This window comes from Procambarus clarkii, chromosome 65, assembly GCF_040958095.1.
Source record: "Procambarus clarkii isolate CNS0578487 chromosome 65, FALCON_Pclarkii_2.0, whole genome shotgun sequence".
NCBI lineage: Eukaryota > Metazoa > Arthropoda > Malacostraca > Decapoda > Cambaridae > Procambarus > Procambarus clarkii.
Genome location: NC_091214.1, coordinates 23,632,384 through 23,660,168, shown reverse-complemented (window position 1 = coordinate 23,660,168; position 27,785 = coordinate 23,632,384). Strand labels below are relative to the sequence as shown.

The 27,785-nt window shown below is 43.7% G+C and overlaps 3 protein-coding genes across 3 annotated transcripts in view; 2 read left to right on the top strand and 1 right to left on the bottom strand.

Moving 5' to 3' along the window:
• LOC123771045 (uncharacterized) overlaps positions 1 to 3,383 on the top strand; it is a 28,958-nt gene extending 25,575 nt beyond the window's left edge. The window contains 2 exon segments of the mRNA XM_045763317.2: positions 1,813 to 1,857; positions 1,859 to 3,383. Coding sequence (XP_045619273.2) covers positions 1,813 to 1,857; positions 1,859 to 2,107 — 294 coding nt within the window. The 3' untranslated portion in view covers positions 2,108 to 3,383.
• Positions 3,384 to 14,498: 11,115 nt separating this feature from the next.
• Positions 14,499 to 23,995, top strand: LOC123771164 (methyltransferase-like protein 27). Its single transcript, XM_045763616.2, has 7 exons — positions 14,499 to 14,601; positions 19,137 to 19,259; positions 19,583 to 19,734; positions 21,434 to 21,549; positions 22,372 to 22,464; positions 22,690 to 22,802; positions 23,626 to 23,995. The coding sequence occupies exons 2-7, from the start codon at positions 19,137 to 19,139 to the stop codon at positions 23,695 to 23,697; spliced, it is 669 nt and encodes a 222-aa protein (XP_045619572.1). The 5' UTR covers positions 14,499 to 14,601; the 3' UTR covers positions 23,698 to 23,995.
• Positions 23,821 to 26,961, bottom strand: Mst84Dc (Male-specific RNA 84Dc). Its single transcript, XM_069309730.1, has 2 exons — positions 26,941 to 26,961; positions 23,821 to 25,299 (listed from the first exon to the last, which is right to left on the bottom strand). Exons 1-2 carry the CDS (start codon positions 26,959 to 26,961, stop codon positions 23,821 to 23,823), a joined length of 1,500 nt encoding a protein of 499 aa, XP_069165831.1.
• Between the last annotated feature and the right edge of the window lie 824 nt (positions 26,962 to 27,785).

The following is a 27,785-nucleotide window of genomic DNA, read 5'->3' as shown; positions in this document are numbered from 1 at the left end:
CAGAACAAGCAACCCTCTCCAGAAAGCCAGTGTAGTATACCAGTACACTGGGTATACTATACTGGATATACTATATATAGAAGAGTTTATCTCTTTGTTACTATATCCATTGTTCACCAACACCTGTGTTATTCTCTCAACTCTCTACAAACGTTGCTCCTTTCACCAACATATATATATATATATATATATATATATATATATATATATATATATATATATATATATATATATATATATATATATATATATATATATATATATATATATATAATATATATATATACTAGTAGTAGGCATCCATCAGTCTCAGGAGACTATGGAGTTGTTCTCTGGTTATCGGTCTGGAGTGACCTCTCCAGGGCGCAAAGCCAGGGAAGGTTGATATGGAGGAAAAGCTGTTACTCATGCAGCAGGTCCGCCCTCTCCACGGCGCCGAAAGTCTCCAATGGAAAGGCAAACGCCAATAAGATTGGTTCCAACGCCGTCGCAGGAACTGTGAGCTTCGGAGTTGACCCCGAAGTAGATGAAAAAAGGCACAGGGACCCCAAACCTGGAGAAGAACCACCCCAGCAAGGGCAAGAACGACCCCAGCCTCCTGAAGCTGAGCCTGGGGCCGCATGAGCTCCAAGAGGTGGACGTCCCGGTCCCGCATCTACGGGTTCCTGACAGAGATCGTCACAGCCCTCTTTCACCCGAGGCCGACTTCCTTCAAGACCAAGCAGAAGGAAGAGTGATAATTATTAAATACAACAATTATCCTATCTTGTTGTTGTTGTTAAAGATTTGCTACCTGGAACAAAGTTCCAAGTAGCACGGGCTATGGTGAGCCCGTAGAATTATCCTATCATTTAATATCCTAGAATCTTAAAGGTATACCTGAAAGAGAGAGAGTGTCTGTCCGTTCAACGTTGTATGGCAGAGGCTTGGGGCTAACACCACGAAACTTTGCAGGGTGAATGGTGTGGGATCCGGGCACTACATAAGGTAGTTATGATTAAGCCCATGTGTGTGTGTGCCCTTTGCAGGAAATGTCAAATGTTTTTGCTATTATTATGACTATTTTGCAATTTTTTAATTTACTTAATTGCTATTTTAAAAGTAAATTAATTATAAAAGGTAAGGTATCTATGAGGAGAAAGCGCCAAGCCATGGCGACTATATAATCAGTTATAAAAGTGTAATCATCGACGGGAGAGACATCTCCCGTCACGCAGGGTGCAGTCGCGCCTTCACAGATCTCCAGTATCAGCTCTTGATACTGGTAATGGCTCAAAAGGGCCACCACTTACGGGCTATTCATGCCCGTGCCACCTTTTGGGTGGCTTAATCTTCTTCAATCAATCATCTGTAATCATCGGCTAATCAATGAATAACGTGTGTTTATGCCATCTGGTTATTTCAATCAACCAACAAGTCAATTAACCAGGTAATCACTAATGGTTAATTAATCAATCGGTCATTCAATCAATCAATTTACTAATTAACCAATTGATCAGCCAAGCAATTAAGAATTTAGTGAATCGGTGAAGGAAGGAAACTATCAGGTGAAAGCGCCAAGCCAGCACGACTATATAGCACTTGGAAGGGATAAGGATTAAGGATGGGACATGGTGGGGGGGGGGGAGGAATGGTGCCCAACCATTTGGATGGTCGGGGATTGAACGCCGACCTGCATGAAGCGAAACCGTTGCTCTACCGTCCAGCCCAAGTGGTTGGGTAGTGAATCAGTGAGCGAATAAATGAGTTACCTGAGTGAGAATGAAGAAGCACCTCAAGGTAGGTCAGTAAACTGCTCCCTTCCTCCGGCAGGACCGCATCATGGTGTCCCTGACGTCGCTGCTGGTGCTGGCGACCGTTCTTCACCCAGACGAGCCAGTCCATCCCCAAGACCTCCTACCTCAAGCTCATCGACGTCTGGTTCGTCGTGCTCATCTCTGAGGACTTCGCCATGATTGTCGCTCTGGTGTACATAGAGTTCCTGCGCCTGAAGCCCCGCCAGCAGGAGCAGACGAAGGGGACTGACGAGGGTGCTGCCTGCAAGAGGAGCCGTGGCTTGGGATGCACGTCCTGGCCAGCAGGTGAAAGGGAGGACGGTGGGGGATAGAGCTAATTCCTCGAGCCAAGGAAAGGAGAGTAATGGAATGGTCTGGAACGACGAGCTTTCCAGACAAGTGCCTTCTAGCCACGTTCCAGGCAATCTAAGAGATCCGGTGGGCAGGATTGGTTACTACAACCAGGCATTCATCAACCCAAGAGCAACGAAGGCCAACACGATGTTTCTCCGTGTATTCACAGTGAACTTGGCCATCCTTCTCCTCTGCTTCGGCGCCATGTGCCTCTTCAGCGCCTTCTCTCGCTAGCAGACTCGCGGGGATAGAGCAAAGATTGGCAGCAGAACACTTGATGCAGCAGTCCTTATTTGTCAATCTTGGCCCTGTTCAATGCATTTAATATATTTCTAGATTGATTGTCCTGGAAATTCACTTAGGCTTGGTGCTGTAACAAACATATCAGGGTAGAGTAAGAGAATTATCATGAGTAGGCGCTGAGCCTGTGTGACTGTGTAGCACTTGGATGAGGACAAGGAGCTGGGATATGAGGACAAGGAGCTGGGATAGGACAAGGAATTGGGATATGAGGACAAGGGGCTAGGATAGGACAAGGAGTTGGGATATGAGAACAAGGAGCTGGGATATGAGGACAAGGAGCTGGGATATGAGGACGAGGAGAGGGGATAGGACAAGGAATTGGGATATGAGAACAAGTACTGGGATATGAGGACAAGGAGCTGGGATAGGACAAGGAATTGGGATATGAGGACAAGGGGCTAGGATAGGACAAGGAGTTGGGATATGAGAACAAGGAGCTGGGATATGAGGACAAGGAGCTGGGATATGAGGACGAGGAAAGGGGATAGGACAAGGAATTGGGATATGAGAACAAGTACTGGGATATGAGGACAAGGAGCTGGGATAGGACAAGGAGTTGGGATATGAGGACAAGGAGCTGGGATATGAGGACAAGGAGCTGTCCCTCGATAGAATTCTTGGTGAATTGGATATTTTTGAGATCGTTCACCTTATGCGTTCTCATATTGGCACCCATGGTGATATTTATCGCCCTCTGATTACTCTGCACATTTGATGATGCTACATAGCCTTCCCGGCGTGACGCCTTCTTTTCATAATTACTTATTTACTTCAAGAGGCTCAGAGATATCGCTTGTTTACGAGTGTCTTATCAGGGAAGCCCCAAATTAGGCAATTTCCCCCCCCCCCCACAAGAACCCTCCCTCACCCCTATCCCCCACCCACAAGAATCCTCCCCCACCCCTCCCCCACCACCCACAAGAACCCTCCCTCACCCCTATCCCCCACCCACAAGAATCCCTCCCCTCACCCCTCCCCCACCACCCACAAGAACCCTCCCTCACCCCTATCCCCCACCCACAAGAATCCTCCCCCCACCCCTCCCCCACCACCCACAAGAACCCTCCCTCACCCCTATCCCCCACCCACAAGAATCCTCCCCCCACCCCTCCCCCACCACCCACCCACACCAGCAACCCCCAACCCGCTGCCCATATCTCTCTACCTGCATATACTTTATCTCAACCGTGATAGCTTTTTCCGTGTTGGGATTTCAAGCTTTTGACCGAGTACTGCGAAGGTTTGAAGTCTCAGTTGAGTACCAGTAAGGTATTTCCGGTATCCTTCCTTATTGTGAGCATCTATGGTAGTGGTTGGTAGGACAACGGTCTAAGAGATTTTGTAGCCGGCCCCAGTTCGAGCCTCCGTAGAGCCAAGGAAATGATATGTTATTACCCACGCTATTGTAGCAACACAAATTTGTGTTGTTCGCGTGGCCCCACAAAGTGAGGCGATGAGATGATATATCTATGCCCGAGTTGGCCACCGAGTGCTCTCGGATCTTGGATAAATTGTCTCACGACTACCAAGATTTTTGTAGAGTCGTGTGGTCTAGTGGTTAAAGAACCAGGTATGCCATGGTGCGTAGTGCTCCTGGCTGTCTGGGTTCGAATCCTTCTGGGGTGTGGAGTCTTTAGTTTATATATATATATATATATATATATATATATATATATATATATATATATATATATATATGTATATATTATATATATAGTCTTTCTTGTAAACATATGTTGTTGAATATGACCGAAAGGGTCATTTGGCGTCTGGAGAGTTCATGAAGAACTCCCCAGACACTAAACAGAACGCCTTGAAAGAAATCGACGTCGTCTATGCCTTTACATGCCCACTTGGGGTCTGTCAGACCCAAAGATCTCAGTACATTAGGCAAGACAACAACGTCTCTTTCTAGGCTGATTAACAATGCTATAAACATCAGGGCTCCATCATGGAGCATATAATCTCCTCACACAACTAGACCATCACCAGAGAAATATTAACAAGCAACACAGAATTTATCGACAGATACAATATTACCAGGAGACTCGACATCAGCGAGGCACTACACATCAAAAAAGTCAAATCCAGCAATCAACAGTCAATTAACACATAATTACAGTCTACCCACTTCAAGACCACAAACCAGCACTGAAGCAAGCAGATAAAATGTATACCCTTGGTTTTATACCACATTTATACCCATTGTTTCGTGTTCAGTCTTTCCCCCCATTGATTTGTTTCCTGTCACCTCACCCAAAAACAAATGTAAGCATGAAACGGAGTACATAAAAATCAGTCTTTGAAAGTGTGAGAAGTCTTGCAAAACGCTTCTAGGCGTCAGACCATAAATAATAATGTAAAAAATGAACTTTGGAGAGTTAATTTTTCACTTACCCTCGACAAGAAAGAAAAAACGTTAGAAATATTGAGAAGGTTCGTGTTAGAATTATTAATCTAACTTACCCTTTCGGTCATATATATATATATATATATATATATATATATATATATATATATATATATATATATATATATATATATATATATATATATATATATATCCAACAAGGAAAATTGGATTTATGAGAGTTCCTCATAATGGCAGATGGCATTATCTTTGGCATTGGATGTTATCTGCCATCAGATGGCAGATAACATCCAAGAAGGAAAATTGGGTTTATGAGAGTACATAGATAGCATTAATGTTTTTACATTCTTGTAAAGCCACTAACACGCATAGTGTTTCGGGCAAGTCCTTAATCCAACAGATAATTTAAGTAGGCCATTTCTAGCAAAATAGAGAAATGTTAACAGGTACATTTCAAGAATATGTGACGAAGAATAGTAGAATAGTATGTACATTATAGTAAAATTTGAGGATTATTTCTAGGTATAACGTACATACATACATATCCAAGCACCGGTTTTGGAATTAAATAAAGACAGTATCAACACTTATGATCAAATTCCAAAGTCCTAACTGCTAAACACAAGGAAATGCTAGACATTACACTTTCTCGTTTGAAGTTAACACGCTCATGTAACACGGGGTTTGGTTCCTCTCACTCTTTACTTCCTTCTTTCTACTCCCTCTACCCGTATTCTTACTTTTTTTTCTAAACCAAGGGACTCCAAAACTTTTAACAAAGCCCAACTCCACGCCACGTGGTCCTAAGTCGATTGACCGACTTAGGATTCTACACCCAGTATGACGTGACCTAAGCTCTGAACAAAACCCTAGAGTCACCTCTGCCTGCCACCACCAGACCAGTAATACAAGAGCAATGATCGAGGTCTGGATCGATCACGCTAATTAATCAACCTAGGGGCTTGATCCCCACTATAAACGATGACCTTGAGTGTGGAATAAATTACACGGTAATGATAATTCCGATTCGATGTTAGAATCGGCGCCCAATGCAACTCTGCCTCGTGTGGACCACGTGACCAGGACAAGTATACACATAAAACACATGGAAACAATAAAATGCAAATTAATAACAAATTTAATTTATTAAAAGAAAACTAAAACAAAATCTAAATATGTTCACTCCCTATCACTTTAACACTCCCTACTTGACCTGAATGGCAAATGAGAAGACTATCCCTATAATTACAATAGCAATTATACCTTGGGCGACCAGCTCTGGGTGTTGTGCTGGTCTTGGGGAGAGGTAAGATGTTTGACCTCTCCCAGTTGCTCCCGTATTCACACTGATTTTTTTCTTGTCTGGACTACCCCAGACAGAGTATTGTATCCTTCCGCCTCGCTTACCCAGTTACTTTAGCAAGGTTAAGTTATAACAATTATCCTCTGTTTATACTGAATTGATCCAGACTGGTTGAATTATTTTACTTTAATTAGATTACACAAACATCTAACGGCAAAGCTGTTCCCGATCACAAAAATGGTTATTAAAACTTTGAGAAATATTAGACATGTCAACCCTGCTGACCTATGACCGCCGGTCACTCCGCCTTAAAAGTTAGATCTGATTCGTGACGTCACTGATGGTGACTTAAACTCAATAATTAGAATACTCTTGATATTGTATCCAGTACTATTATACAATACAATTTTAATGCAAGATGAATAAAGGCTAATTTCTCTAAATTACTGAATACTATAGGATGGTTCATTATACGCAGCTATGAACAAAGATGCCCGCCATTTGTGACTCAGACCTGCTAATTCCCAGGGGACTGGGCGTTGTTGAGAGGTCAGGTCCCTACTCGAACTTCTGGAACCTTCTGGAATAATTCTTACAACAGCCTAGTTTGTTACACTCACAACACCTACTCGACCTTGGTGCCGGTTCACCAAGAGTCTGTTAATCTGAGGTTATATCCTGGACAACAACACGCTTGATAATTGGTCATTAACCTGTTGTTGTGGCCTTAATAACCCTCCAGAGGTGGACATATGTTGGTATATGAATCACAAGAGGAAGAAACGTGTAACACAGTATGTGTTTAAAATTAAATACAAAATAAGAGTCCGGTTTCATCATGCTGTTATATAGTTTCACGTCACACTAGTTCCTGCTTTGAGACGTAGAATATTGTAATATTGGCCGAGTGCTATTTTGGGATAATAATATACGTACTTTGAGGAGGCATAGTGAGCTCGTCACTCTTCTTGTATCTCATCCAATGGCTGAATTTGTAAGTATATTCACCAACTTTTTCAATAGAGCAGGTTAGAGTTGGCAGTCAGTGGGAGATGGGAGTCAGTGGGGGTTGTGGGTGGGAGATGGCAGTCAGTGGGCGTTGTGGGTGGGAGATGGCAGTCAGTGGGCGTTGTGGGTGGGAGATGGCAGTCAGTGGGCGTTGTGGGTGGGAGATGGGAGTCAGTGGGCGTTGTGGGTGGGAGATGGCAGTCAGTGGGCGTTGTGGGTGGGAGATGGCAGTCAGTGGGCGTTGTGGGTGGGAGATGGCAGTCAGTGGGCGTTGTGGGTGGGAGATGGCAGTCAGTGGGCGTTGTGGGTGGGAGATGGCAGTCAGTGGGTGTTGTGGGTGGGAGATGGCAGTCAGTGGGCGTTGTGGGTGGGAGATGGCAGTCAGTGGGCGTTGTGGGTGGGAGATGGCAGTCAGTGGGCGTTGTGGGTGGGAGATGGCAGTCAGTGGGCGTTGTGGGTGGGAGATGGCTAAATTATCATATTAAAATGTTCATTTCACTTTTTAAAGTCCATATATTCTGAAGTGTCTTTAAACCTTAATTAGAACGTGTCTTCGCCCAGCACAAACTATTGTAATGGCTGAGTGTTCTAAAGTGCCCTACTCACCGAGGCAGAAGTAAGCCTGTGCATCTTTACCGTCAAGCACGGCACGGGACCAAAGAGCCGGAGCTCAACCCCCGCAAGCACAAATAGGTGAGTACAGTATCTAGAACAATAGTGTACTGAACCAATCTCTCGAGCCCTTAGGAAGAATGTCAGCAGTTAACATTGCCTCAACGCCAATGCTAGAATGATGTTGACCAGACCACACATTAGAAGGTGAAGGGACGACGACGTTTCGGTCCGTCCTGAACCATTCTTGAGTCGATTGTGACTTGAGAATGGTCCAGGACGGACCGAAACGTCGTCGTCCCTTCACCTTCTAGTATGTGGTCTAGGCAAACTACTTCAGCCACGTTATTGTGACTCATCGCCTGCACCAATGCTAGAAGTCTAGTAAATAAATTAAACGCATTGTGTGCCTTCACTTTGGTTAACAATCCAGACATTAGAATCAGCGGAACATGAGACGAGAAGACATAACTGAAAAGGAATTCCATCCTCCAGGGTATCACCAACTTTTTTAGGGATGTGACGGCTGAGTGAACAGCGCTCGGGGTTCGTGGTCCTAAGGATCCGGGTTCTATCCCCGGCGGAAACGAATGGGTATTTTCTTTCACGCTGATGCACCTGCTCAGCTAGCAGTAAATAAGTACCTGGGTATTAAACAGCTGTTACGGGCTGCTTCCTGGGTGTGTGTGTGTGTGTGTGTAAAAATTAGGACCTGCCCGAAACGCTATCCGTGCTAGTGGCCTTACAAGCATGTAAAAAGTCTTGTATAATAAATAAATAAATGAAGAACAACAAGAGCAGGTGGCGCGACACTATATAAAATAGACCTTGACTGCAACAAATAATGAATTAAACAAAGTGAATAATGGTTATTTAAGTGCAGACGTGTGTGATGCGCCTCCATCTGTGCTACGCTGACCAAGCAAGGGTACTTGACCTTGAAACCAATTTATCTGCCACAAAAGTCATTCTGTAACTATGTCGACTCATACCAGAAACGATTGACTGTCACAGGACTAACACCACTACGAACCAGATAAGACAAGGCTGACCTCACGAAGAGACGTTTAAAATACTGAACAAGTTGGAGGATAGTAATCCCGACCACTTCTTTAAAAATATCACATGTAACACATACAAGGCGCAGGCTACAAGGCGCAGGAGCTTCAAGCTCAACAAGGCACCGTGTAGGACAGAAACAAGAGAGGATTTCTCACCCATGTAATCGCTAACCCGTAAATGCCATATACATTACTGCAGCTCAAAATTTATCTGCAAAAAATCCTTAGGAATAATGGGGGTACCTTTGACAATCCACTGTCATCCGGTCCCCATCAAGACCACTAGAGATGGTGCCCCCCCCCCCCAGGTAAATTCAGGGAATTGTTTAGATTTGAATCTAATGTATTGACAATGTCAATATGTTAACATTAGTGGCTTCAAAGTTCACCTGATTAGTTATGCTAATTTTAAAATAAAACTCATATTACACTTGCTGAAAGTCGGTAATATTGTCGGAAATTTCGACACTACTAGATTACTAACGCCCAATATAACCAGCAAACATGGTTATACGAATTAGATTAGTTAGTCATAAAAGGATTATAGAGGACGGATGATCCGTGACGTCATCAAAATAATCGTTTAACTCGACACATCCTTAAAACATCAATCTAGTGATGACAATTGGTCAGAAAAGTATTCTCTGTGATTATAACTTAATGAAATGTACCATAAATTGAAAGATTTCCTCCCACTGTCGATAAAAGACAGAAATAGAACTATTTTACGAGACTGGGAGCCTGGCTCCCAGATTGTGTAAACTAGAGGAGGCTCCCAGATTGTGTAAACTAGAGGCTCCGAGATTGTGTAAACTAGAGGCTCCGAGATTGTGTAAACTAGAGGCTCCGAGATTGTGTAAACTAGAGGCTCCGAGATTAATTGTGTGTAAACAGGAGGCTCCCAGACTGTGTAAACAAGAGGCTCCCTCGTGAGGTCCGCTATATTTGGAGGTAACCTGTGACGAATTGAAATCACAGCGCGCTGATTAGACCAATATGATAATGTCCAGACACCATACTTGCTCGAACACGCGACCACAGGGTCGCCATTAATACATGCCCAGGACAGATTAAAGTCTGATGCAGATGAAGAGTCACAATAACGTGGCTGAAAAAATGTTGACCAGACCACACACTAGAATTTGAAGAGACTACGACGTTTCGGTCCGTCCTGGACCATTCTCAAGTCGATTGTGTATGACTTGACACAATGGACCAGGACGGACCGAAACGTCGTCGTCTCTTCAATTTCTAGTGTGTGGTTTGGTTAACAAGGTTTGATGTTGGAGGACAGGCTATAACAACTTAATAGCTATAACATGGTTGCGCCTTAGCTAAAAGGTAGACCAAACAGCTCATTTAGGTGTTAGGTATCCCTGATTCCACCTGGGGGAATCATTCTACGACCTCCGTTGGAGGGGAATGAATTTCTCCAGGCATAGGAGTGTCTCAGGCATTAGGTAGGGCAGTGATTTGGTTCTTACTACGCGGAGAGAGTCATGGGGAAGGCTAAGAGAAAGAGGAAATGGAGGCAGCTTTCAGACGAGGAGGAACGGTGGACCGATGTGCAGCAGGCACCGAAGAAAACTGCTATCGAGGCTTTACCACTTGCTTCTACCAGCAAGACAGCAGACGTAATGGACCCAGAGAAGACAGCATCAGTCACACACCAGCCAGTGTCAGACAATGTACCTCTCTCCACAGCCCAGCCACAGGACAACAGTATGAGACAGGAGAGGACACCACCAGTCTCACACCAGCCAGTGTCACTCTGCACATCTTCCAAAATTCAAGATAATGCAGACCGACCACTTTCCTACAGCATATGGAGTAGTAACGGCAATGGAAAAAGAACAACCAGAGCTCAAACTTTCCATTACAGTCAACCTGAAAGGAGAAATAAAAATGACACCACAAGACCAACAGACTGCAAATTACTTAGAAAAAGTAAGAGTCCTGCAGGGGAAACCTGTATGCTTGGAAAAGTTGGACCCTTCAGAAAGACGCACACGAGTCGTGCTTTTGGGATACCCAATCGACTTTCCCCTGGATCCAGTACTAGAACACAAGCAAGTCCTGAATGCGGAACGTTGCCACACAAAAGTAGACAAGGCAGCGACGCGTCAGGTTCTGGTGACCGTCATGGGACATGTGCCAGAAACATTCAGTCTTGGAAATTGGGGGACATAACGACAGAGGCCATACGTCCCGGAACCCCTACGCTGCTTCAGGTGTCAGAAATACGGCCACCATCAGTCACGCTGCACAGGACAGGAGAGGTGCGGAGTGTGCAGCCTGAGACATCCAACCAAAGACTGTATAGCCAAACACAAGGCAAACCAGACCACAACAGCCAAATGTCCAAATTGTGGAGGCAAACATCATGCCTGGAGCACAACCTGCTCTGCACGGAAAGAAAAAGTGCAGACAGCTCAGGCCAGGATAAACACACAGACCAGCACCACATACACCAACACCAACGTCTGGAACACTCGTACACAGCCACAACACACACACACTCTCACAGAGCAAAATTTCCCGAATCTATTAATTCCAAATCAGAAAATACACAAAAGTGCTGCAGAAATACAGCAAATGCAAAAGAGCAAAAAACAATTACTTTCGGAATCAACACAACAGATATACAGTTTTACCCCTTTACCCCTGGTGGGTATGTGGGCCTGCGGGCCGCTCCAAGCAACAGCCTGGTGGACCAAACTCTCACAAGTCGAGCCTGGCCTCGGGCCGGGCTTGGGGAGTAGAAGAACTCCCAGAACCCCATCAACCAGGTATCAACCAGGTATCAAACCCCCGAGGTCCAGCTGAAAAACATCGTGAAGATCATGGCAGAGACCATTATCAATTGCCTACAGATGACGCAGAACGTCTCACAGCAACAGACTCAAGAAATCACTTGTGTGATAATGGACAAGATCGTGCAGCAGACCACAGTTGCACAAGAAATAGACAGTCTGAGACAAGATGGAGCACAAGAGGACAACCAACGCAACTTGGACATACAGACTACCAACAACAGTCGGGTAGTCTAGACACCAGAACATCAACATTTACAAAAGCAACTGCAAGAAGCAGTGACCACCCAAGATCAACAGAATCTTACAACACAAAAGACAGACAACAACACCAACAAAGACGTATTGAACAGCAGAGATGCACAGGTTCCAACAACACAAAAAACAGCCAAGAGCAATCAATGCAGTCCGACATGCAGCAGTACCAACAACAAAGCGATGGACCACAGTTATGCACAGATTCCGACAACGCCGGGGTTGACCACGAACAATCAGTGCAGTCCGACCCGCAGCGACACGACTTGCGAGGTGGAGAATATAGAGGTCGATTCCGAGGAGGAGTTCTGGTAGAACAAGCAACACCACCCGAAACCGTCGTCTGGCCATTACGAATACTACAGTGGAACATACAAGGTCTTGGAAATAAAAACCACACACTTCAGGAGGCTGCAATCAGCACGAAAGCAGATATAATCGTTTTGGAAGAAACCCTTTTCCCAGCCACGAAATCCTTCAGATTAGCTGGATATCAGTACTATGTTCTACCGTATGAGCAGGGGAGACAAAGAGGGTTAATGACCCTAGTCAGGAACACCATACCCAGCAAGAACATAGACCCAGTTTCATGTGGGGATGGAGTAGAGGTATTAGCAGTAACAGTGAATATGGCTAATATTGAGCTCCTTATATACAACGTCTACAAGCCCCCTAGACGTAAACTAGAAGCAGAGGCAGTGCTTGCCTTGGCCACGCAGGAAAATGTAATTATTGCTGGAGATTTTAATGCTCATCATCAAGAGTTAGGTGCAACTGGGCCAGCCAATGCAGATGGGCGCCATTTAGCTGCAGCTCTGCGTGAAGTACCTGAAATTACGCTTCTCAACACTGGGGAACCTACTCACATTCTAGGAGGTTCCCTTGATCTTACATTCATCTCAACAGCACTCCAGCATCAGGCGAAGTGGGAAGTAGACCCGGTGATCACCAGTGACCACTATGCTACTGTCACGACACTAAACCTGGCACGACCTCCTACACCACCTGCACAGCCTAGGTGGAATTTAAGAAAGGCCAATTGGAATATATACCAGGAAGAACTTGAAAAATGGTATGCAACGTACACGCCACCTGCGGATTTGAACATACACGAGACCAATCTGCAGGAAGCCATTGCAGCTGCTGCAAACAAAGCTATTCCAATCATTATCACAGGAAACACAAAACGAAAGAACTATTGGTTCTATAGTAATGAAGTTAAAGAACAGAACCACAGAGTCAATATCTTCAGAAAACATCTAAAGAGAAACCCCACACCAGAAGGAAGAACTCTGCTAAGAGCGATGATATCTGAAGCAAGACGAGTTTCTCGAGAAGTAAAGGAGGCAAGATGGTTTGAGTGGTGTCAAACTCTAAATGAACATAGTAGTCTTGGCAAGATATGGGGTCAGATTGAAACTATATCAGGTCGACCAGCCCGGCCACAGGCATGTATTCAACCAGTGCAGGAGGCTGAGAGACTTGCTCTCCAATTTGCAGAAAGAACAGCTTCATATCAGCTTCCTACAATGGTCAGAAGGCAGCAAGAACAATTAAAACAAGAGAGGTTGACAGTCATTCATGAGAGCATAGCTATAAATGACGAATGTGACTGTCCCTTCACCACACAAGAACTAATCAGAGCCAAAAAGGTTATCAGCACTGCACCAGGTGCTGATAACATTACATACTCAATCTGATCACAAACATCCATCTGATCACAAATGTCATATCATTCATGCAAACACTCAAACGACAAGGCCGTCGGGTACTTATCAACTGGGTGCCAAGTCATGTGGGAATAATAGGAAATGACATTGCAGACGAAGCTGCAAAACTTGCTACTAAGAGGAGAAGTGTAGACATTTAAATACCAGAGTCTATCACAGATTAAGAAAGTAATTAGAAACAGAGCGATGCAAAAGATGTACAGTGACCACAACACAGCAGTTGCAACATCAGGATCTGCGGGTTGGTACAAGAATTCAACCAATTACGAACCACTTAGTTTGATGAAAGGGAACAGTAGAGCAACAGAAGCGCATTTACATCGCATTAGGCTTGGATACCCATGTGCATGGGAAATAGGCTTACAGGTTCCGGAAGATGAGAGGAAATGTGGAGAAATGCCCGACAGACCACTGGAACATTATCTAACACAGTGCACAGTTACAAACCCATTAAGATTTCAACTTAGATTCAACAGAGCAGAGGAAGCTGTTAAACACATAGGGAAAAATCTTACTGAAGCGACCATACGAGTCATAAATACTCATACTCCGCCCAAGTAAAACAGAAACAAGCAACACTTAGTGGGCCAGCCAGAGGCTTAGGGCCCGCGCAGGAATATCCCTGCAAACAAAAAAAAAATTAAATATACAATCCAATTTGAATTAATAATAATAAATTAACGTAAGTTCAATAAATTCCTGCTGGGGAAAAAAAACTGCAAATATATTTAGACAATTAAATCCTCACAAAATTCCGAATGAATCTTATTTATCCCAACTAACAAGGGTTTAATGAAGATACAACTGGCAACATTGTAGCAGAGTTACAATTGGCAACATCATAATAGGAATAGAAATGGCATCACCTTATGGACTTTGAGCGTGACGCGCGTAAGAGAAAACTATAAAACCCTGGATCAGTGCACTCCACCACCAGAGCACATCCAGCAGCCGTCGAGGTAATCATACAACAAGGCGGGAAACTGTGTTCTCACAGAGATAACACCACTAGCAAGGTAAACACTGTTGCCGCCAGCGGTGCCTGGTTTATTCTACATCGCATACCCATCCTGTGAGTGGTAATTTACTGTACTCTCCACACTCATCCTGTGGGTGGTAGGCTATTGTACTCTCCATACTCATCGTGTGGGTGGTAGACTATTGACTCGAACTTTGGATCGCCTATAAACAGCCTGATAAGAAAAATACACCCAAGTGTAATTACACACAGAAATCACAATAGCGTGATGCATCAAATGAACACATCCACAAGGGCCGTGACGAGGATTTGAACCTGCGTCCGGGAGCATCCCAGACGCTGCCTTAATCAACTGAGTTACGACATGGTAGCTCAGATCCTGCAGTCTCGGAGAGGCTGCAGGATCCAAGTAAGTTCAGTAGAACTTCTGGTTGCAATTTTTTTACCATGTCGTAGCTCAGTCGATTAAGGCAGGGTCTGGGATGCTCTTGGACGTTTGTTCGAATCCTCGTCACGGCCCTTGTGGATTTGTTCACCAAGTATAATCTTCAAGCAAGTATTTATCGCACTCAAAGTACCCTTTACCATCGAGCATATGTTAGGAACAGGTGACCTCCATGGAAACTCAAACCGTAACTGTCTCTATTTTCCGCTTGTTACAACTTGTAATAAAGTTGTTACATCTTGGCTTAACGTATTTATGACGTATTAGAACGTTGTTACAACTTGCTATATTGATTTTTATAACTGGTTAGGTGTTCAAACTTGTTCGAACGTTGTACCAACGTCGTAGTTTCGGTGTGTTTGGCGGGCTCTCGTTACAGGGAAAATATCAAATAGTCAAAGTACTGGCTAAATCTAGTTCAATTTTTTCTAGTCGATAATTAATAGTCGATTAATATCTAGTCGACCAACAAATTGGGGCATATGTGACCCGCGCCACATTTATACCTGGCGCCGCCAACAGCCAAACACAGAAGGCAACTGCCTCGCAGAATCCGTCTTGGATACAAATATCCATGGTGATTCGGAATGGAAACAACAGTTGAGCAAAGGAGTTGCAGAATGTGTGGTGAGAATGATGGACACCGCCTTGACCACTACCTGAGAGAATGTGAACATCTACGGGTCATTAGGAATATGTGTAGAATGATAAACCCCACATTGATTGAGGTAGGAAAATATTGTTTATCAAATATAGATGCTGTTCTTAACAAATTCACACATTTTACACCCGCAAGATAAAGTAAGTACTTAAAGGTTGACAAATGTTAATCTTCTTGTTTGATAAGCTGTTTACTTGAGACAGATAAGCCAGTCCCAGCTGTGTCTGGGTACAAGTGACAGGATGAACAACCCAGCGGGTTTTCTTCCCATTGGGGAGTGTTGTACATGCTGCTATGGCGGTGTGTCCACTCACAGGATGAGTGCCACTGCCCAATACTGTCACTATGGCGGTGTGTCCACTCACAGGATGAGTGACGCTACCCAATACTGTCACTATGGCGGTGTGTCCACTCACAGGATGAGTGACGCTACCCAATAAACTCGCCCCTCGAGGCAAAATTAAAAAAACTGAAACTGCCTCGCCGCAGCACCAAGGATCAGCTGATGCCATAAGCACAACAGATGGGCACGTCTCCCTCTTGTAACAAACTAGGCTGGTTGTAAGAATTATCCAGAGTGGTTTATCGACAAAAGAGAATGGGAAGCTGAGCCCGCGTGGTGACCCGGGACCTGACCCCAGGGGAATTCGCGGTGAAAATAATCGACGCCTTGTTCATAGCTGCGTATAATGAATCATCCTATAGTATTCAGTAAGTTAGAGAAATTAGCCTTTATTCATTTTGTATTAAAATTGTATTGTATAATATTACTGGGTACAATATCAAGAGTATTCTAATTATTGAGTTAAGTCACCATCAGTGACGTCACGAATAGGATCTAAGTTGTAAGGCGCCAGTGACCGGCGGTCATAGGTCATCAGAGTTGACGATGTCCACTATTTCTCAAAGTTCAAGTAACCATTTTGGGGATCGGGAACAGCTCGGCCGTTAGATGCTTGTGTAATTTAACTTCAGTAAAATAATTCAACCAGTCTGGATCAATTCAGTACAAACAGAGGTTAATTGTTATAACTTAAACCTTGCTAGTAACTTGGTAAAACGTAGACTATGCGGAAGGATACAATGCTCTAGTCTGGGGTAGACCAGACGAGGAGAGATCAGTGTGGACACCAGATCAACTGGGAGAGGTCAACCATCTTACCTCTCTCCCAAGACCAGCCCCCCCAACATCTAGAGCTGCCTCCACAGATTTCCAGTATCAGCTCTTGATACTGGTAATGGCTTAAAAGGGCCACCACTTACGGGCTATTCATGCCCGTGCCACCTTTTGGGTGGCTTAATCTTCATCAATCAATCTAGAGCTGGTCGCCCAAGGTAGAGTTGCTTTATGAGTTTTTTTATAGGGATAGTCAACTCATTGCCATTCAGGTCAAGTAGGGAGTGTTAAAGTGACAGGGAGTGAACATATTTAGATTTTGTTTTAGTTTTTCTTTTAATAAATTAATTAGTTAATAACTTGCATTTTTATTATTTCCATGTGTATGTTCAAGTTATGTGAACTTGTCCTGGTCACGTGGTCCACACGAGGCAGAGTTGGATTGGGCACCGATTCTAACATCGAGTCGGAATTCATCATTCCCGTGTAATTAATTCCACACTCTAAGGTTCCATTGGTTCATCGGTTACTAGTGGGGATCAAGCCCCAAGGTTGATTAATTAGCATGATCGATCCAGACCTCGATCATTGCTCTGTGTTACTGGTCTGGTGGTGGCGGCGGAGGCGACTCTAGGGTTTTGCTCAGAGCCTAGGTCACATCATACGGGTTGTAGAATCCTAAGTCGGTCAATCGTCTTAGGACCACGTGGCGTGGAGTCGGCTTTAGTAAAAGTTTTGGAGTCCCTTGTAGAGAATAAAAAGTAAGAATACGGGTAGAGGGGGAAAAGAAGAAGGAAAGATAAGTCGAGAAATCCCTCCCCGTGTTACACTCTGACACACCTGTGTTGCACTCACAGCTCCTCTTGCTCCAGCACAACGCAATAAACACTTTTGAAACTCTTATCATTCTCAACGTAAAGGCGTCTCCCACCACTTGTACTGGTGCAGTCATCGGGAGGATACACCCTTCATGCAAACTGCACTATTAAGAAGAAGAAGGTGAAAAAAATACATTGTAGCATTGATTGATGAAGATTAAGCCACCCAAAAGGTGGCACGGGCATGAATAGCCCGTAAGTGGTGGCCCTTTTGAGCCATTACCAGTATCAAGAGCTGATACTGGAGATCTGTGGAGGTGCGACTGCACCCTGCGTGACGGGAGATGTCTCCCGTGACATTGTAGTAGTAAGGTATTATATCAAGAGTGTAAATTGATAAGGTGATTACACTGATAATCACCAGTGAAGTACTTAATTTGTCTTAATTAAGTACTTAATTAGAGATGAAGTACTTAATTTATCTCAAGTACTAATATTGGGGAAGTGAGTATTACAAGAACAGTGTGAGTTTTTGGGTCCACTTTTAAACAAGGCGTAGGTTGGAACATTTTTAATTCATCGGAGAGTTAGTTCCAAAGACTGGGTCCTTTTATTTGCACGGAGTGTTTGTACAGATTTAGCCTGACTCTGGGGATATCAGTGAGATATTTGTTCGATCCCCGGTGGAGGCAGGAACAAATGGACATAATTTCTTTCACCCTGATGAATAGGTAAATAGCAGTAAATAGGTACCTGGGAGATAGACAGCTGCTACGGGCTGCTTCCTGGGGATGTGTAACAAAAAGGAGGCTTGGTCGAGGACCGGGCCGAGGGGATGCTAAGCCCCGAAATCATCTGTAGATAACCTCAAGATATACTAAGGTCAAAAACTGATTTACTAGAAAATAGAAGCGGCTTGCCAAATTGACGTAATGTTTCCTGTGTTCTGTTTTGAGTCCTCTGGTAAGTTAGAATAAGGTCACTTTAGCACGACAGTTTCTTGACGTTGGGAACGCTCTCGAGAACGGGCTGACCTCCTCTCTCAGTACATGACCCATATATATTGCTTTTTGTCGATTTATCTTCTCTTTCCCACCGCCTCTGAGGATACTAGTGTGAACTTAGCGACACGCGTCAGGCCAAGTATAGGTGTAACATCTTTAGAAAGTACATTTTTTACATTTCCTTTCCAAGTGAAGAAAACACTAAGAAATCTGTAGAAGGTTTGTACAGAGCTGAAGATGTGCTAAGGAGGAGTTGACCAGACCACACACACTAGAAGGTGAAGGGACGACGACGTTTCGGTCCGTCCTGGACCATTCTCAAGTCGATTGTGAATGGTCCAGGACGGACCGAAACGTCGTCGTCCCGTCACCTTCTAGTGTGTGGTCTGGTCAACTTACTTTAGCCACGTTATTGTGACTCATCGCCTGCATGTGCTAGGAGGAGTTCTCCACCTTCAATAACTGTACAGCTGAGAAGCATAGTTAAGCAGCTCCTAATTACTCTTTCTTTCTTCCTCCAATCACAGATGGAGAACAATTTTGATGAACAAACCGCTGCATTCCATATGAACAGTCTGTTCTTCAAGGAGAAGCGGAGCCCCGGCGAGGTGGCGGACATCTACTCTGCCTGGTCCAAAACCTACGAGCAGGTCAGGACCTCATCGTTCTTTATCTCAGTTTCTTTGGTTATGTTTTCTAGCAAAGACGGAGTGGCCTGTGGCAAGTGAATGACGGTAAGACCGGGTTATAAAATGGTGAATAGAACTGGGTTATGTTGTCGGTGTGAGGATATAATGTGACCCTCCATGATGTTAGTGTGACCCCCGTGATATTCTGAGAAGAATGCTTCTTCTCCTGCTCCTCCTGTTCCTCCTTCTGCTCCTGCTTCTCTTCCTACTCCTCCTCCTCCTCCAGAGCGATGCCTTCATCCACTGAGTCTGTGATAAACATTAAGAAAGATGTCTTTATGCAGCTGATGAACTCGAATACGTACGCGGGGCCAGCGATGGCAGCGGAGGAGGTGGCAAAGATGGTGCCAGACACCCGCAGGGAAGAGGTCAGGGTCCTTGACGTCGCCGCTGGCACTGGCAAAGTTGGCATCGAATTGTACAAGCGAGGCTTCACGTGAGTGTTGGCACTGCTGACTATTGGCACATCTTCCTCATTCCTTCCTCCTCCTTGGCACCTTCCAAATTGAAACCCAGAGGCCTCCTGCCTCCTGTTTCCATCTGCAAATAAAATTGGTTTGAGATGTTGAGAGGCACGTGGAAGGTCATTAATGTAGATGAGAAAGAGGAGAGGGCCAAGTATGTTGCCCTGTGGAACACCAATGTTGATGGGTAGGGTGGGAGTAATGGAATTATTCACAGAAACATACTGGCGCCTGTCAGTAAGGTAGGACTGAAGGTATTGGAGGGAATGACCTCTGACTCCATAATGATGTAATTTAAGAAGAAGGTTTTGGTGGTTGACAGTGTCAAAAGCCTTACGTAGGTCCACAAATAACCCAACAGGGAACTCATTTTATCAAGAGCTGCACGTATCAAGTTAATCATACTAATCAGTGCATCGTTAGTGCTTTTTGGGGGTCTGAAGCCATATTGGTAGGAGCTAAGTATATTGTGTTTGGCTAGAAAAGAGTAAATCTGCTTTTAGATTAGCTTTTCAAATATTTTTGACAAGTTTGGCAGAATTGATATAGGTCTGAAGTTGTTGACATCAGTGAGATCACCACATTTGTGGACAGGGGTTACTCTCTTCTTTTTTAGAATAGCCGGAAACGTTTGGAGTTCAATTGATTTGTTAAAGAGCAATGCAATGGCAGGAGCTAGAAATCTGAAGGCTTTTTTGTAAATTAGAGATGGTATCTCAGCAAGGGCAATTGTCTTAGTTTTAAGAGAAAGGATTATCTCATTTACATCAGTGAAATTAGCGGGAGTTAGGTACAGAGACTCTGGATAGTTTCCTGTAAGGTACATTAATCAGGGAGGACGGAATATCATTAGCAAGGGATGTGCCAAGGATGGGAAGAACTTATTGAATTCAATAGCAGTGTCAGAGACTGAAAGCACATAATCGTCATTGGATAAGAGTATTGTTTTTTATTCAAAAATTTTTTTGATCCTAATATTTGGGAAATAGTGCTCCATGTTTTCTTAATGTTGCACTTAATTTGGGTAAATTTATTTTCGTTGCATTTTATTTTGGCTCTCCTAATTATTTTAGACAGTAATGATGAGTAAATCTTTGAAAATTCTTTGGAGACGACTTCTTACCTATACTTCTTCTCAAGGTCATGTTTTGTATTAATAGCTTTAAGTATACCCTTTGTAAGCCATTGTTTACGCCTTTGTATGGGTTATTTAACCTTTTATTAATTAGTTAACCCTTCATTAGGGATGACCTTCATTATATTATGTATGATTCTAGTTTTTTTTTAGTTTAACATTGAAAATTTACCAAACCTATCTTAACCTAACCTATCCTAACATAACTAAGTCAGTAATGCATGTTCTTGATATAATATAATAATATTAATTAAAATAAACTAATTTGAAAATAAATATTTGAAAATAATGAAAACCAATCTGCCTGTTAGCCAAATTGGGCCTTGCTTACTAGGCCAAGTAGTGCATCTTGAGGTCGCGTGAGTTCAAGCCTAAGTAAGCCTAAGTTCAAGCCTTCCATATAAATATAGGAAGAGATGACAGGAAGAGAGAGAGAGAGAGAGAGAGAGAGAGAGAGAGAGAGAGAGAGAGAGAGAGAGAGAGAGAGAGATATGGAGGGAGATATGGTGGGAGAACTTAACAGGAGTTTGCGACAGGTGGGTGGAGGCGGTGGAGCCATCTTCGGGTATGTTGGAGATACTCTCCAACACCGGCGTCTACTCCAAAGCCTACAAGGACTTCCTCGGCCACGGTGACTCCTCCATCCCCAAAGGTGAGCCAACACAACGAAGCAGTCTGGCCAAATCTTAATGTCACTCACATGCCTCCTTGGGAAGAATTGATTTGCAGTTCACACCTGTTGCAAGGAATATTAATGTTATATTTATAAAATGTGTTTTTTCTTGAAGGCTTGAGATTGAAATAATATGACCTTGCTGAATGCTGTGTCTGTACAGCATTCAGCATGGCCAGCATATAGGATTGCTACTATCTTATACACAGTCATTACATAGGGAATAATACTAATAATAATGAAGGTGAAGGAATCTTTCCTTCAGCTTCATTCAAGCACTACGGGAATGAAGTAAGTTTCTCAATAATAATAATAATAATAATTTTATTTAAAAATATACACAAGTTGTATTTGTTGAAAGATTTTTTCAACAAATCCAATTTCTAATACAGTATCTCCATCACATGGTTCGAAATGCACCATTTTCTTTGTTAAATAAAAACAAATGAAGAGTAAGAGAGAATGGATAATAGAATATATTTGTAGCAGTAACTACTGTAAAACACCACCTGCTGACGTAGAACTCATCAGATGTTAATTCTGTCAGCAGAACTATTCACATATCTTGCGTCACTATGTGATTGAATATGAAAAGTTCAAGAATATAAAATAATTATATTACAAATGTTCAAAGAATGGGTAAGTCATTAAAAATAATATATTACCAGAAAACTTAGACAAGTATCCCAAGTTTGCTTACTGTAGGTAGAGTATGACTGTAATACTTTTGTATATATATATACAAGAGTTCTTACATTCTTGTACATATAGTAAAATTAAATAAATTTTTGATTCTGACAGCGGCGTTCGACGTAGTGGTGAACGTAGGAGGGATGGGAGAGGGGCACATCCCTGTACAAGGCATCGATGACATGATATCCTTCGTCAAGCCAGGTAAGAGCATCAAAACCCGTCGTTGAGAAGGTATCCGGACTATATGTCAAGTCAGTTAGGGGGATCTAGTCTCTTTCATTCAGTTAAAATGATTACATCTTGGTTACCAGTCAGTTCAGTGGGTCGACACTATACGGTTAAGACCTCTTTTGTTCACGTCACTGGTTGTATATAGCAATAATTATTACCAACTCATTTTACATGGTGGTGTTGGCGTGCCTGCAGGAGGCCTGGTGGTGGTGGTGATGCGGCAGGAGTACCTGGACAACGTTGAGGAGTACAGAGGGCGCCTGGAGACACGCATGAATCTCTTGGAGAAGAGCGGACAATGGCACAAGGTGAGTGTGGCAGGAAGGAAGGAAGGAAGGAAGGAAGGAAGGAAGGAAGGAAGGAAGGAAGGAAGGAAGGAAGGAAGGAAGGAAGGAAGGAAGGAAGGAAGGAAGGAAGGAAGGAAGGAAGGAAGGAAGGGTGAGGGCGGGAGAATAAAGGGTAAAGGGAAACAGATAGGGAGAAAGGGTGAGAGAGAGAGAGAGAGAGAGAGAGAGAGAGAGAGAGAGAGAGAGAGAGAGAGAGAGAGAGAGAGAGAGAGAGAGAGAGAGAGAGAGAGAGAGAGAGAGAGAGAGAGGAACAAAAGAATTGTCTTAGTAGACAATCTTAAGATAGACATTGACGGAATGGAAGGAACTCTGCACCTGTCGCTCTCCTCTCTATTCGGCGCCCTTGTCTGGCAGCTAAACATAGGATAATCCCACAGATACCGTCTCTTTAACCTCGACACACACAAACAAAACAGTATCCCGTATCGCTACTCTTCCCGGGTGAAGCCAACTGCTAATCTCATTAGTCACACATATTCACCTATCCAAAGTTCACGAATTCGTAAGTCCTGGGCAGGGAGGAACGATTGGGCACCTCTCTTTGCACTGTTTGCCGCTAGGCACCCCAGCAGTAATCGAGGGTGCCAGGATGTGAAATATTAGTGAGAAAACATTCCATTTAATAATGTAAGCGGTTTCAGTACCTGGCCCAGAGGTCTAAATCCCGACTTAAATATGCGTCAACTCTATGGGGTTTTTAGACAAAAGTAGACTCCACAGTAATGAGATTTGTTGCCAAAAGACTTAATCTGGTGTTTACAAGTATATTTTTTTTTGTATACAGGTGGTGAGGAAGATGGTGCCTAACTACTTCTGTGATAAAAGTGGAATTATCTTTGTCTACCAAGTTGTGTGAGCTACTTCTATACCATGCAAGTGAGGGGCCAGCTTCCGTCTCGCGCCTCCTGACTTATGGAAGCTTCTCCTCCACTGGTCTCCTGGGGACGGACGTGCGACTGTTCCTTGATCAAACAAAGTGCTACTTTTCCTTCCTTGCAAACACCCAACGCAACCAGGCACCAGGGACGTTATTACGGTGTTGGAAAGCTGCTAAGACGTAAAAATATACCACATCCTCCGCCACACCCACTGCAACACCCACTGCCACACCCACTGCCACACCCACTGCCACATCCTCCGCCACACCCACTGCCACATCCTCCGCCACACCCACTGCCACATCCTCCGCCACACCCACTGCCACATCCTCCGCCACACCCACTGCCACATCCTCCGCCACACCCACTGCCACATCCTCCGCCACACCCACTGCCACATCCTCCGCCACACCCACTGCCACATCCTCCGCCACACCCACTGCCACATCCTCCGCCACACCCACTGCCACATCCTCCGCCACACCACTGCCACATCCTCCGCCACACCCACTGCCACATCCTCCACCACATCCTCCGCCACATCCTCCGCCACACCCACTGCCACATCCTTCGCCACACCCACTGCCACATCCTCCGCCACACCACTGCCACATCCTCCGCCACACCACTGCCACATCCTCCGCCACACCCACTGCCACATCCTCCGCCACACCCACTGCCACATCCTCCGCCACACCCACTGCCACATCCTCCGCCACACCACTGCCACATCCTCCGCCACACCCACTGCCACATCCTCCGCCACACCACTGCCACATCCTCCGCCACACCCACTGCCACATCCTCCACCACATCCTCCGCCACATCCTCCGCCACACCCACTGCCACATCCTTCGCCACACCCACTGCCACATCCTCCGCCACACCACTGCCACATCCACTGCCACACCCACTGCCACACACACTGCCACATCCTCCGCCACACCCACTGCCACACCCACTGCCACACACACTGCCACATCCTCCGCCACACCCACTGCCACATCCTCCGCCACACCCACTGCCACACACACTGCCACATCCTCCACCACACCCACTGCCACACCCACTGCCACACCCACTGCCACATCCTCCGCCACACCCACTGCCACATCCTCCGCCACACCCACTGCCACACCCACTGCCACACCCACTGCCACATCCTCCGCCACACCCACTGCCACACCCACTGCCACACCCACTGCCACACCCACTGCCACATCCTCCGCCACACCCACTGCCACACCCACTGCCACATCCTCCGCCACACCCACTGCCACACCCACTGCCACATCCTCCACCACACCCACTGCCACACCCACTGCCACATCCTCCGCCACACCCACTGCCACATCCTCCGCCACACCCACTGCCACACCCACTGCCACATCCTCCGCCACACCCACTGCCACACCCACTGCCACATCCTCCGCCACACCCACTGCCACATCCTCCGCCACACCCACTGCCACACCCACTGCCACATCCTCCGCCACACCCACTGCCACATCCTCCGCCACACCCACTGCCACACCCACTGCCACACCCACCAACGCCCTTGCCACCACAGGTGAAGTTCCCTATGTGTCAACACAGAAATAAGGACGAGAAGTGTCGGAAGAGAAGAAATAATTCAACCACCGTTGTGTCAAACTGGAGGCCACCATGCAGCGACCTCTGGCTGGGGCTGGGGCATAATATTCAAATATGCAAAAAATTAAAACTAGTTCGATTTCAATCAAATTATTTTGATTAGTTGTATATAAAAAGGGCTTCATCTGGTCCGAGTTTCAGCATCGTAGCATAAATAGGAAGGGAGAAAAAAATATTTAATTATGTGTCAACAATTTTCCAAAATGTTAAAAAATTAACATCAAACACAAGTGTCAACTGAAATCATGTCTATGATTCTCAGCTATCACAATTGCATATAATAAAAAATGTAATAATTAGTTTTATAAAAAAAATTAGTTAAAAAAAATTATTTTATTTTTTTAATTTGTTTATCGGGCGATTTGCATGAAACTTATACACCTGACTGCACGTAAGCCTATCTGTAAGGGTGCCAATTTTGGAGGAAATTGGTTGATGTCAACCTCAGCCACATATGGCAGCACCTTGGACTTCAATTTTAATTTTTTTTCAAGTAACATAAACGTAACTTCTACTCTTTCACTTTTTTATTCAATTAACATGAAACTTACACCTTATATGTAGAGTTTATGTCTCTACAATTGGTAAGAAGTATTTTTTCCTAAGTTCATTTATTGATTTTATAAATAGGAATAAACATGATATATTTGCATATTTTGGGGGGAACTTTGACTATTTGTATTAGTAAAACTAAACATATTTCGAAAAATCTGGTCATACCAATTCTTTATTATATGCTAATGTGAGAGAAGAGTGTCACATAAATGATTGAATTTGAAACGTGTCGTTGTAGTCAATTTTTAAAAATGTGCAAATTTCGTTGAAAAAACAAAAAAAAATCTCACTTTCTATTTAGGCTACGAAATTGAAACTAGGAACAATTGCAGCCCTTTTCATATAGAACAAGTCAAAAAAAAGTTTGATTGCAATTGAGCAACTTTTAAAATCCTAGTTATATGCCCCTGAAGGAAAAGGCCCCAACCACTGTTTGTGTATAAGTGATAAACTAGTGTTTATCAGTCTCTCGTCCTTTAATTTGGTTCTAGTTATAACTAAATGTACGGTATTGTTGTTATTATAAATTGTTAATATTTACCATTGTTAAAATTTATATTTTTGTAAAATTATTTTTATAGTTCTTACTTCAATGTTTTCATATTTTTTCTCTTCGGTTTTCTCCTTCTTTTCCTCCTTATGACAAGTGTAAACAAAGTTGCCATAATTCAGAAAAGATATACAGGTTTCGTAAATGGTGACGCAGATATATGGAGCACCATCACAGTAAATTACTACCTTCACGGCAGACTTGTTCGTTTGTTCAGACTTGTTCGTTTGTTCAAACGTGTTCGCTTGTTCGGACGGCGTTGTTCGTCCTGTCACTTAACCTTGTTAGTATTCTAGTATATACGACGCAGCACCTGAGTGCGCAGACTCACCATTGTGTTATTTTACTCACCATTGTGTTATCTTACCATTGTGTTATCTTACCATTGCGTTATCTTACTCGCCATTGTGTTATTTTACTCACTATTGTGTTATTTTACTCATCATTGCGTTATCTTACTCACCATTGTTATTTTACTCACCATTGCGTTATCTTACTCACCATTGTGTTATTTTACTCACCATTGTGTTATTTTACTCACCATTGTGTTATTTTACTCACCATTGTGTTATTTTACTCACCACTGTGTTATTTTACTCACCATTGTGTTATCTTACTCACCATTGTGTTATTTTACTCACCATTGTGTTATCTTACTCACCATTGTGTTATTTTACTCACCATTGTGTTATCTTACTCACCATTGTGTTATCTTACTCACCATTGTGTTATTTTACTAACCATTGTTATCTTACTCACCATTGTGTTATTTTACTCACCATTGTGTTATCTTACTCACCATTGTGTTATCTTACTCACCATTGTGTTATTTTACTCACTATTGTGTTATTTTACTCACCATTGTGTTATCTTGCTCACCATTGTGTTATTTTACTCATCGTAGTATTAATTGACTCATTAGTGTTATTTTACTCACCATTGTGTTATCTTACTCACCATTGTGTTATTTTACTCACCATTGTGTTATCTTACTCACCATTGTGTTATCTTACTCACTATTGTGTTATCTTACTCACCATTGTGTTATCTTACTCACCACTGTGTTATTTTACTCACCATTGTGTTATTTTACTCACCATTGTGTTATTTTACTCACCATTGCGTTATCTTACTCACCATTGTGTTATCTTACTCACCATTGTGTTATCTTACTCACCATTGTGTTATCTTACTCAATATTGTGTTATTTTACTCACCATTGTGTTATCTTACTCACCATTGTGTTATCTTACACACCATTGTGTTATTTTACTCACCATTGTGTTATCTTACTTACCATTGTGTTAT